Below are 13,210 nucleotides of genomic sequence, written 5' to 3' on the forward strand. Positions count from 1 at the left end.
ATGGGAGGATAACTTCAATTCAGGACGTTCCTAAAAAAATTTAAATAATTTTAACAATAATAACAAATACTTATTGAAATATAATTTATTAAAAACTATAAATACCTCTTCATTCCAAACAATGATTGCAACATGATCAACATAGACAGTCAGAACTGATGTGTCACGTGACCTGCCTGGAAAACCCTGGGCATCAACACCAACTTCTTCAGGATGTTGGAAGACCTCTTTAGTTGCATCATCCACGTTAAGAGCATCCTCAGCAACAACGGCAGCTTCCCGTTGCCTACATGCGAATGTTGTGGGCCTTTGCGGCTAGGGAGCTTCATATGCATCACGATTATCTTCTCTCCCCAGGGCTCTTCCTACAACTCTACCTAAAGCACGACCTAAACCTCTGGTTCTAACTATAATCTGTAAATTTGAACATACATACAAATTTATGTCAAAATTCAAACAATATCCAATCAATTACTCATTCGTAAATTAAAAAATATTATATATATATATATATATATATATATATATATATATATATATATATATATTCAAATTTTATTTTTAATTAATTTTATGTAGTGAATTAACTTCTTTATTTAAAGGCAACTTCAAAAAACACTATAATTAATTAATTACATAAAAAACTAATATATAATAATTACAAATATATTTATAATTAAAAAATAAAACAATAACTATTTCAAAAGAAAATTGACAATAATCTATTTTTTTATTAAAATAGATTAACTATTTAAAAACAACATTCTAAATAAAAAAACAATAACTATTTCAGAACATATTTGAAAATAATATATTTTAATTTAAAAAATAATAATTATTTCAAAATAATATATTTCATTAAAAAAACCTATTTCAAAACATATTTGAAAATAATATATTTTAATTGACAAAAACAATAAGTATTTCAAAACATATTTACAAATAATATATTTTCCTTTAAAAAAAAATAACTATTTCAGAACATATTTGAAAATAATATATTTTAATTTAAGAAAACAATAACTATTTCAAAACATATTTGAAAATAATATATTTCCAATTAAGAAAACAATAACTATTTCGAACATATTTGAAAATAATATACTATTTATACAAAAACAAAAAATATTTATAAACATAATTTAAATGTTTTTATTTTTATTTAAAAAATCAACAATAACTATTTGAAAACAAAAAAAATATTTATTTATTTTTAATAAAATATTTAACTATTTCAAACAAAAATCTAAATAATTTATTTTTAACAAAATTTTTAATAATTTAATAAAATATAAGAACTAACTAATTCGTATAACTCATATGGATTAGATAATCCGTATGAGTTATACGTACTAACTCATCCGTATGAGTTATACGGATCTCGCAACCAAACAACGCACCCACCCCCACAAATAACGTAGGAAGGAAAGAAAACCACTCACAACGATTGCGGTGGTGGTGGCGGCGATGGACGCGACAGCTATTGGGGCGACTGTGGTGGTGGCAGCCACAGACGAACACAGCAAAGAAGGGAGAAGCTAGAAAACCTAGGATGCGAATGGTGACGGCTGTACGGACGTGACGAAGAAGCTTCTCCTTTTAAAATTTTACTTTTAAATGTTTACTAAAGGACATTTTCGCTACTTCATGTTATTTGCTGGGTGCACTTAGAAAGTTCCCAAACATAAAAGATGGTTGGGGCCCAATACTTTTCTTCCATGCCAAGAAGGCAAGAACAACCAAAACCTGCCTTTAAGGACAATTAATTTTGTATTTGAATTTAAGTTAAAAATGGGTTTCGCATCATTTTATATAAATCCAACGGATAAAAACAAATTAAAATTAAAAGTGGTAATATTTTTCTAAACATACGTTTGCCTCACACGAAGAAACAATGCTGCTTAAGATCTGAAACGATGCCGTAGATTAGATTCAACCCTTGTCTAAAACCCTAATTTTTCTAATCACCTCAATTCAATTCCAATCCTTCCACCCTTCACCAAAAAGCAATGTCAAATTGAAAACCTCAGCAGCTGTATTCACCTCCAATGGATGTGAAGGCTTTGGCGAAATCAAAGAGAAACCACACGCAGCACCATAGCAAAAAATCTCCCCATAGTCACAAGCCCAAAGCCCCAACATCATCATCGTCTTCTTCTGTGGGCCCCAATGACGCTGCGAAGAACAACCCGTTGGGGAAGCAGCAAGTGAGCCAGAAGAAGAAAAGCCACCGTTCCGCGCTTCCCTCGAATTGGGACAGGTACGAGGATGAGGAAGAAGAATTGGATTCTGGGTCCGGAATTGCGAGCAAAACCGTCGATGTTGTCTTGCCCAAAACTAAAGGTGCGGACTTTCGCCACCTGGTTGCAGAGGCTCAGTCTCAAGCGGAGACGAGTTTAGAGGGATTCCCTGCTTTCGATGATCTTCTTCCTGGTATGTGTTTTGCGTTATTCATTATTGTTTGTAATAATTTGGATAAAATTTAGGTGCCAAGTTTAGTGTCATATCTTGGAATGTGGTTTTGAAGTGAAGTGAAATAGAAGAGAAGATCAAACTTTTTATTTTTAATTGAATAAGCATTGAAATTAGAAATAAACTTAAAGAGTAAAAAATCCAATAGGATTGACATAGGAGTAAGAGGTATGGGTAGTTTGCATGAGCTGCTAGTTTCAATCCTCGATAGTGTCATATAGTCATTTTATACAAATAAATAAATAAAAAATAGTGCTTTGTACTGATATCTGATCACAAACCTTAATGTATTCTAAGTTTATTCTTAAAAGTTACACCAACCATGATTATCTTAAGAATGATATTAACAATGATTTCTAATCTGTTTTACATTGACAGTGATTAGAAATTAAACAAAATAATAAATGGATATAATCTTGATTTTAAATATTTTGTTTATTTTTGTGAGTTTAATTTCTACGTAATGTTAATGTAAAAAATTATACTTAAATTATGACTTACAAAGTAATTATTGTAAAAGTTGACAAACTTGCTATACATGATTGTTTGTCATCCGAGAGGGCTTGTGATTGAATGACAGTGCAATGATGTTTTCACTGTCAGTGCATAAAAAAATTGTCCTTTCCTATTTTCCCTAAAATATAACTCTCAAACATGCTTCCATTGGCTGATGTCCTTCTCTAGTTAGAAAAAGAGTTTTGTCTTTGTAATTAGCACCATAAAGCTCTGTATTAAACATAGATGAAATTCTAACTTCACTACACCTTAATTTTGTCCTTGTAACTAGTGTTTCATGATTCCTAATTGCTCCTGATATATTTCAGCAGTAGCATTAGCTTATGATGAGCATGTGTAATTAGGTGATTAGTCATTGATACTTCTGTTTAATATAAATGTTGTTCAGTTTTTTGTTTTTATTTATTTATTTATTTATTTATTGCACGACATTATTTTACAGGGGAGTTTGGTGTGGGATTGAGCTCTATGCTTGTGGTCAGGGGAGAGGGCATTGTCTCCTGGGTTGGAGATGATAACTTCGTTGTAGATGATAAGACAACTGGAAATCCAGAGGTAATTTATTCATTCCCTTAACTAATGTTGATATGAGTAATAACTATGTGCTGAGCAAAAAAAAATGTTGATATGAGTAAAAGATTGGTGCACAAGTTTAGTAATGCTTTGTGAATCTTATAGAGATAGTTCTCGTCATAGGAGTTTAGGCATGGTAGTATGAGCTTCTTGAGCATCTTTAGTAAATTAACATTGAGAATCAATGAGGTCAGCTTCAACCACCTTTCTATTGCTTGTAACCCAGGTTGTTTAGCAGTAAGTACTAGTAATCTGAAGTGCTTGATAGTTGATACTTGAAAGTGCTCATATAAAAAGAAGAGAAAGGCACATATAAAGCTATTATAGTATTTTTGGTGCTTGTGTCCAACTATACTGTTTGAAATTGTTATTACTTTGTTGACAAATTTGTTGGTATGTATTCCCTTGTGTACTAATTGTCGTCAGTAGTTCTTCCATTTATATAGTAGCTACTTTGTAAAGTGGTCCATTTGGGTTGTATAGGCTATGCATGTGTGACTGCAAATTTTTCTTGTGATTCTTCACGCTTGCAACAAAACTGTAGGATGGTTGAAAGTTTGAGTATGCAGTGTGCATTTGAGTATTAGACACTTTGTTATTGATTTTTTTTTTCAAACAGTTTTTTTTTTCCTGCAAATGATTGTTATTGGGAATTATAATTCTGCTATGTAAATTAATTGTAGAATTGTTGTCGATCTGCATGATTTTCTGCAGCATTCTTATCATGATTTGCCTTTGCAAGATTTTCATATCTTGATTATATTGCTAGATGTTGTATTCCAACTTCATTTTCAGTATTGCCTTACTTGTCCTGAATTGGGTTTTCATGCAGGCATCATTTTTGTCCTTGAATTTGCATGCTCTAGCTGAAAGTTTTGCCAAAGTTGACTTATCAAAGAGATTATTCATTGAGTCTGACCTATTACCCACTGAGTTGGTACGTGTACTCCCTAATTGTTCCTTAAAATTATGTGGGTGGATGTTTATAGCAATAAATTAAGTTGAGTTTCAAAATATTTATTTTTACATTCATTTTATTTTCTTAATTTCATATTCCTTTTTTCCCTTCCAAGGCTTGGGCAGAGGCTGGGTGAAAAGTGCAGCATACATATTTTTACATTAGACCTAACTTGCACTTTTCAAGAAGTTTCTTGTTTAGAACTAGGGATTTTATTTCTACGATCTGATTGAAGTTTCATTATAAAAATCAAGCTTGATGTTATTATAACTCTAACTAAAAGGATTTGAAAAGGCTCACTCTTGTCCTCTTAATGTGCAACACTGTTTCTGTGCACTGGGGAATTGGATAATTTCTTAATTTTTTATTGATCGTAAAAAGTATTACATAGTTGTACAGAGAAATTCATAGGGAATCCTAGAACTCGCTCTGTAGTCTGTAACATTATATGTTCAGCTATAGCAGTAAGTCATTAACAATTAAGTTAAAGTGGGAAATAGTGATGGCAGAAATAGTTAATGTAACATTATATGTGTTCAGCTATAGCAGTAAGTCATTAACACTTGTTTCTTTGCATTATGGAAAGACAGATAGATAAACTGTAAATTGATCACCTGTTGATAAGGCATGAGCCATAATACACTACATTTCTGTATCAGATACACTGAAACATAGCCATATGTGTTTTTTATCAATTGTAACAATGGATTCGTGTGGGTATGATCATACAGTGCTATAGAATACGAAAATGAAAGTAATCATTATTAGTTTTTGGAAAATGATGAAAGATTCCTAACTTCAGAAATTTCTTTGTGCACTATGATACAAATAGTTATGGTAGAGTCATATTATATTTCCAATTTTATGCCTGGTGAAATCCAAAAGTTACAGGATGAGTTTCACTCTTTTATATATAGTCTGCAATTCTATATTTGCTGCATTAATGCAGTTTATTTTATGCAGTGTGTGGAGGAGTTGGCAGTGAGCAGCAATGAAGAGCACAAGGAACTGAAAACTAAAGAGGACAGTGAACTAGCCAATAGGATGTCTAAAGAATTAGATTTAGATGATCTAGCTGCAGATCAGTTTACATCATCTAGTTCCAGTAGCAGTAGCCATGCTGTTTCTACATTCCCCTTGTCCAACAATGTCTTTCACATTCCTGTAAACTATGTCAATGCTGAAGCTCAGCAAACTAGCTGTTCTAGTAAAAATAAAGCATTTGTTCCATGTTCAGATGCTAGTTTACATTCTACTGAAGATGCAAGAGGGAAACAGTACTCAGCATTTGGGGCTGCTGATGTTGAAAAAGAACTAGATATGCTTCTAGATTCACTTAGTGAGACCAAGATTCTAGATTCTTCGGGCTTTAAGTCCTACACCTCGATTCCGGTTTCATTGGGAGTCTCTTCTGTGTATCCTCAGGTTTCAAAGAAAGATCCAGTTCCATCCAAAACTGCATCAATTACTGCTAGTCTAGATGATGCACTTGATGAATTGCTGGAGGAAACATCCACTTTGATGAATCCAAATGTTTTATTACGGCCACAGGAAGAAAAACCTTTCCATCACAGCATGCAATCTTCTTCACATTCTGGAAACAAGTCCAAAGTGGCTGATGATTTTGATTCATGGTTTGATACACTTTGATTTTATAAGTCTTGTAATTCTTGCTAATGTGTTGTCTGATGTGGTTCATTACTGCTTATGCTAAGAGTGGCCTTGCCCTCAACACCAGACACTGGTGCTTGAAAAATGACCTTTTTTTTTTAACAAGGAGGTCTATAAATTGCCCCCGTCTGGTAGAGCTTTGAAAGTTGAAACAATGAGTACAATTAAAACATCATAGCTATTCTGTACAGAATTATGCTTATAAAACGCATCAACTTTTTTTTATCTAGATATGAAATTGGTGTGAAGTAGTTTCCACTGAAATCAGTGATTGATTTTCGTCTGGGACAGTTTATTCCATATCCAAAATCAGGATTTGTATTTGTGTCAACTATTGTTGGTATGTAGAACACTTTCAAAAGTATGTTTACAAATGAAAATTTGGCCTGAAACTCAGTTTTGCAGAAGGAAGTCTTGAGTTGTTCTTACAAACTTAGTATGTAAACTTAAGTTTATAATTTTTAATCCAAACATGCACATAGTTAGAGGTGGGTATATGGACCAAGATTCGTAGACTTGTCTGTTAAGCTCGCTGATAGTGAGGATAATGTACCTCTTTTTTTTAAAATCCACATAACTAGGAAAATTTGGTCTCATTCACACAACTATTGTTGGCATCCTTTATCTGTAGGCTCATGCGCTGGCCCGGGAAACCCACATAAGAATGTTTTATGTTTGTTTTTAAGACATTAACACTTTAACATTTGGTTGTGTGTATTTGGACTTTTAAATTGTTAAGACATTAAAGACTGATATTTAGTTCATGTATATTTAGACTATTGTTAAGACAGTAAGATGTTGATGTTGTAGTTAGAATGTGCAAGTATTATTAATTTGGTAAGATCTTGATCTTTAATTTAGAAGGTTTGAATGTTTGATGTTAAAAATGTTAGTATATTTTAATTATAAATGATGGTATATTTTAATGTGATAGATTTTTTAGCTTAGAAATGAAGGAAAAAAATCTTTTAATTTGATGTAGTTTTCTTTTTTTAAAATTATTATTTGGACTTACAGATCTTGAAAAAAATATCATGTATCTCACAAACTAGACTTATCCAGTCCATGTAAGAGTCCATATAAGATGCAACCAATTCATATATTCACTCCTATCTATGATCTTGTGACTCTTGTGCCACAATTCGTAGATGCCATCTTATTTTTTTTCTTTTTTAATCAAATATTATACTCGTTTTTTTTTTCAGTTTTCATCATTCAAAATCACTTGCAATTGCACAAGAAAAAAATATTTTTATTATTATTGTTATGTGCGTGTAGGTGTACGTGCATGTGAATAACAGTTCCTTCCAATTTAGATTTTTACTTTTGTTGAAATAAATAGTAAATATTATTTGAAACAGAAATGTTTTTCCGTATGAACAATTTTTCGTATAAGTAGGATAATGTAAAGTAAAAGATTTTTTTTTCTATTTCCTTTTTAATTGTTTTAAGGTTGTTTGGCAAGATTCAGGCATTCACATGATTTGATCAAAATGCTCATGGAAAGATAATGCGGGCATGCACACGATTTTATAAAGAAAATTCAAAATTGTTTCTTTTGAAACCCATTTATATTCAAATACTGCAGTCTTACGCTGCCAAAGAGTCACAAAGTTGATACCCATCCATAAGTACTTTTCCTATACTTTCAAGATTTATATATATATATATATATATAACGGAATCCTACGTTGGTGCTCATAAGAAATAAAAGAAAATTCTAAGTAGATAATATTGAAATGAGTCACCTCTAGAAGTTGAACGACTAAGAATATGGATCAAATTATGTTTATAAAAGCAACATAGGTCTTGCTTCAATAAAATTAAGTTTTAAGGTAAAATTTTAAAATGCAAACATATTTTTGAGGATAATCAAATATATCATAAAATTGAGTTTACCCTAAAAAATGCCTTAAACATCTAAAAGCATTTTTTTGAACGGAAAACCAAACATTTTCTAAACTATGAAGATTGAATTCAGATCCCTCTCCATTTTTCCTACAAGCATGAAAGTTACAAGAAATGGTGCTTCAATATGGAGATGGCAGAGTGGGAGGCAAGGTGACACACATGGCGGACGGAGTAATTAACGACGTGAAGCAGTGGGAAATGGTGTCTTTCGGGTTGGGAATCCGAGTGTGGAGGTGGTTGGGCGCTAAAATGAGCTTCGAGAAAATGGAATCAACTAACAAGCTTGGTTGGGGGACTTGTGTCTTCTCTTGGAAAGGACCATAAGACATCACTCACTAATGTTAGTTGCACACATTCAAAAAAGGAGAGACTACTACTCTATTTATTGCGCTTTGCCACCTTTTGTTTTGTTCTTTTTCTTTCTTTCACATTCTCGTGAATTTTGTTATCGAATAATGAATTTTGCAGTTTTTTATTCAACACTTTACACATTTTGACACTCAATTTTTAAAATAAAAAATTATAAATATAATATAAGAAGCAATATATGTAAAAAAAGTTGAGTGAAAAAAATACACAAAATTTTGAAAATTAGTAGCAAAATGTGCAAAAAAAAAATAGTGCTAAAATGGTTTGCTAGTAAACACTACTAAACAAAGCGTTTTCTACAACAACAAAACGACGACGGTTCGACAAGAACCGTCTTAGTATATTAGGCGGTGACAATTTTGAAAATACAGAGTTTTTCAATAAAGACGGTTTCACAAAAACTATCTTAAAATGATTATGATTCTAAGAGGGTTTTCTAAAAACTGTCTTAGAAATAAGTGCCCTTTATAGTCCCTCACTTCTCACTCTTACTTATTTGATTATAGCGTTTGAAAACCCTAACCACCTCCACACTGGCTCTACGACACCTTCCTCTCCTCTAACCCCCACCTCCACCTGGTAGTCCTCTCCTTCCTCCCCTTCCTTGTCGGCCTCTACCTCTCTCGCATCCACTCCTTAGAGCCACCATCCCTTGCGGGGTTCGAAGCCATCCTCCTCCTCGTCTACGCCGCCAAGACCAAATCCCGCAATGACAAACCGCTTCTGATCACAATCCCAAAGCCTAACCCTCAAACCCTCAATCTACCACACACCTCTTTGCAAACCCCAAAGCCCACTAAATAAAGCTAGGAGATTGCGGTCGGTATACATAAGGACTGAAAAAGGTGATCTTATAGAGGTTAAGCCATTTGTTTGTATTCCAAGAACATTCAAACGTGTTGCTGGTGTCATGTGTAAGTCTTTATTAGTTATTTGATTTCCTTGGCTCGTGAGAAGTTGTAATGAGTTCTTATTTGTTGCTCCTGAACTTTACTAACTTGCAGTGGAATTGCTTCAAAAATTGAGCATATTTGCTATTGACAAGCACGAGAAACTTCTCTGAACCATCAAAAACCCTGTCACACAATATTTGCCTATCAACTCACGAAAAATAGGTGTGTTGTGGTTTTGAAGATGATTTCATGGTTACACAAATTGTTTTGAAGGGGTTTGTTTCTTAGACATACAGAGGAAATGAAGCTAGTGTATGTTTCCTTGTACCATTATTGGAAGGATTCATGAATCCTATGTTCACTTCTCTATTTATCTTCTCTTTTAATAATCTTTTATCAATATATTCAAAATTATAGAAGTGATTGTTTCCTTTGAATGTCAGGTCTATCATATAGTTCGGAAAAGCTTGTAGATATGGATGACTAAGTATCAATTATTCTTAGCAATATGGACCTTGTCTTTGTGGTACTCATACTAGCTCAACTTTTAATTTTTGTACCTATTGTCTAAGTAAGTACATGCTAATATATTCTAATTTCAGGTAGGAGCAATAAAAATACTTTCTATCTTAATTCCTTAACTAAGCATTAGTTTGCAAGACCCTTTTCATTTTCCCTAAAAAAACTGTTGTCAAAACTTGGATATATACAAAATGCTACCTCAGCTAATTGTTTATTTAACATGCACTAGTCAAGATATTTTCTATTTCTTACATCATCGTGTTTCCTGATTGCAGTTTCGGGGTACCTCTAAGTGTTGCTTATTGTATTACAAGGATTACTGGTGCCCTTGAGAGAAAGTGGAAGATTTTGTGATTTAACACCACCTTCAGTTCATGCATGAGAGACGATTTAGTAATACTAGTTTCGTAGTCAATTTATGTAATACAAGGGATAGGGCCTTGCCTAGTAGTGATCTAGGAAATAATTTTTTTGAGGCATTGATGTCCTGGATCCAGAGCGATGTTTCAATGTAATACTTGAATAAAATATAACTAGTATATTATTTTGTTAAAGGATGTTTATAGAAGCCAAATCTAAATGTTGCTTATATTGCGCTGAGATACGCTGCTTGGGAGATACTATTTTTTCCTGGTTCAAAGCATTATTTCGTTTTAGAGTAAATTTTGATGGTGGAACTTGCTCATGCGTAGGGTGAGTTTGGAAATTCATTTCACCAACTTTGAACAACAAATAAAGAAATTTATTTGTTTGACTATTAGTTTAACTTGTTAGAAGGAGTATAATGGGTAAACAATTAGGGTTGCTAAAAATAATTGTTATGCAAGGGAAAAGGTTGGTGATCCAGGATTTCAAGACTAGTGATCCTTATGTTGTGCTCAAGCTAGGGAATCAGGTAAATAAGACTTATTTATATGTTAATTTCATTTTTGGCTTGTTTCTATTAACAATAACATTAACATTATGTAGCATATTTTAACCTTGAAATGTTATTAAATTGTACCATACTACAAAGACCAAGGTAATTAATAGCTGCTTGAATCCTGTTTGGAATGAAGAGCTAAATTTCACTTTGACAGAACCCTTGGGAGTTTTGAATTTGGTGAGCTCCATGATATTTAGTATGCCGCTTCATTCTTGTTTTCTTCAATCTTGGTTAATCTTGTCCCTCACTCAAGTATTCTAAGTTCCATAAAGGAAACCAATTATAAAAATATGAGCACTAAAACCATGTTTCTAAAGTATGGACTAAAATCAATTTTGACAAAAAAAATTGTGGGACTTAAAACATATTTTACCCATTCTAAAATCTTGAATACTAGGTACTGTTTATTAGATCTTATGTTGTATAACTAAGATGTTGTTTATATATATATATATATATATATATATATATATATATATATATATATATATATATATATATATATATATATATATATATATATATATATATATATATAGAGAGAGAGAGAGATAGAGAGAGAGAGAGAGGAAGTGTTTGATAAAGATCTTTTGAAGGTTGATGACAAGATGGGGAATACTTTCCTGAACCTTCAACCAATAGTCTCTGTAGCCAGATTAAGAGACATCTTAAGAGTGTCCTCTATTGAGACGACATTAAGGAAGGTCATACCTGATGGTGAAAACTATCTTGTCCGTGAAAGAAATACCAACTGTGTGAATGGTGAGGTGGTGCAGAATGTTTGGTTAAGGCTTCGAGGAGTTAAGTATGGGGAACTAGAATTGACCATCAAGTTGGTCACACATGTTGCTCCTGCAATACAATGCAACAATTGCATGTGTCATAAGTGTAGATCTCTAATTAACATTTTATGTCTAGTTAATCGGGGTTTCTGGCAAATCTGTACGATCTCCTCTACAGCTAGTGACCAAGTTTCCTAATCATCCTGAAATTGGTACCCTGCATGATAATTTTGTGTGAGCATCACTCCTTTTTCTATGAAGAATTTAGCTTTGAACTTCATAAGATTGACAAACAATCTCTATCAACATTTTTCATCCTTTCCAAACCCACCTTCATCCCCCCTTGCCTCTATTGGCTTCAATGGTAGATAACAATGTCAACCTTCCACCCAGGTTTCAGGCCGATGGCCGAGAAGTGTATTTGGGATTGATATATCCGTGCTTTCTAGGCTCAAGAATTTAGCTTTGAACTTCATAAGATTGACAAACAATCTCTATCAACATTTTTCATCCTTTCCAAACCCACCTTCATCCCCCCTTGCCTCTATTGGCTTCAATGGTAGATAACAATGTCAACCTTCCACCCAGGTTTCAGGCCGATGGCCGAGAAGTGTATTTGGGATTGATATATCTGTGCTTTCTAGGCTCAAGAATGCTAGGAAGTACTGCATTTCCATGTCTCACTAGTGGGTCATCATGGCTTAGAACTGAGGACTGCCTAGTTATTGCATACATTATACCGGATCTTCTCAAAGGTAATTATATAACTTACTTGCTATGTTTTCAAACTTAAAGTTGATATTCTATATATTCTATATTTATACTATATATATATATATATAAAATATGTAGGAACCTACTTGGGAAAGATCTTGCCTAAACGAATACAAATGAGCTTGAGAATCAACTGGAGGCATCACTGAGGAATATTAGGTCAACAAAGGTAAGCTTCAATTTCAATAATTTAGATTCATTTATTGTTTACAAATTAAACTATTTTTTCATAATATATTGCTTTATACTTTTCACACTAAAATTATTTTTAATTTATAATTGATTTTATTATTTAAAATTATTAGTACATTTATGTATTGTAAAAATTAATTAATTAAAAATTAGTGCATATTTTTTTCCACACATTATAATTGATTGTTTTCTGCATTCAGTTCTCGTTGGCAAAGCTTTCTAATTGGAAATTGCAAATTTTTAGGCATTTTTGTGCTTTTTAATTGGAACATTTTATGCTTTCTACCGTCATCATGTATAAAATTCCTTACTTTATTACTTTATTATTATGCCAATAAAAAAATAAAATAATCATTGATTATTATGGCAGTAAAAAAATAAAATATTTTAAAAAAAAAAATTCTAAGATGGTTCTTTGAAAAACCGTCTTACAATGTTTGAATTCTAAGATGGTCTTTGAAAAAATTGTTTGACATGGAAAAATCGCCTTAAAATCCTCAATTTTTAATTTTTTATAAAAAATAAATACATTCTAAGACGGTTATTTGAAAATCATCTTAGATTGTAGACATTCTAAGATGATTATTTTTTAAACTGTCTTAGAATTGTAACTTTCCTAAGACTATTTTTTGAGAACTGCTGTTGTAGATGC

At 32.3% G+C, this 13,210-nt stretch overlaps 2 protein-coding genes and 1 pseudogene across 2 annotated transcripts; all 3 read left to right on the top strand.

The window, feature by feature from the left end:
- The first annotated feature begins 1,844 nt into the window (after positions 1 to 1,844).
- On the top strand, positions 1,845 to 6,419 carry LOC102660628 (uncharacterized). Its single transcript, XM_006592382.4, has 4 exons — positions 1,845 to 2,433; positions 3,431 to 3,543; positions 4,394 to 4,498; positions 5,483 to 6,419. Exons 1-4 carry the CDS (start codon positions 2,049 to 2,051, stop codon positions 6,167 to 6,169), a joined length of 1,290 nt encoding a protein of 429 aa, XP_006592445.1. The 5' UTR covers positions 1,845 to 2,048; the 3' UTR covers positions 6,170 to 6,419.
- Positions 6,420 to 8,212: 1,793 nt separating this feature from the next.
- Positions 8,213 to 10,327, top strand: LOC100802254 (ribosomal RNA small subunit methyltransferase NEP1-like; annotated as a pseudogene).
- Positions 10,328 to 10,669: 342 nt separating this feature from the next.
- Positions 10,670 to 11,790, top strand: LOC100802784 (protein C2-DOMAIN ABA-RELATED 11). Its single transcript, XM_003540899.1, has 3 exons — positions 10,670 to 10,780; positions 10,892 to 10,987; positions 11,380 to 11,790. Exons 1-3 carry the CDS (start codon positions 10,670 to 10,672, stop codon positions 11,788 to 11,790), a joined length of 618 nt encoding a protein of 205 aa, XP_003540947.1.
- Positions 11,791 to 13,210: the final 1,420 nt, after the last annotated feature.

The sequence above is a fragment of the Glycine max genome, chromosome 12, assembly GCF_000004515.6.
Source record: "Glycine max cultivar Williams 82 chromosome 12, Glycine_max_v4.0, whole genome shotgun sequence".
Classification (NCBI taxonomy): domain Eukaryota; kingdom Viridiplantae; phylum Streptophyta; class Magnoliopsida; order Fabales; family Fabaceae; genus Glycine; species Glycine max.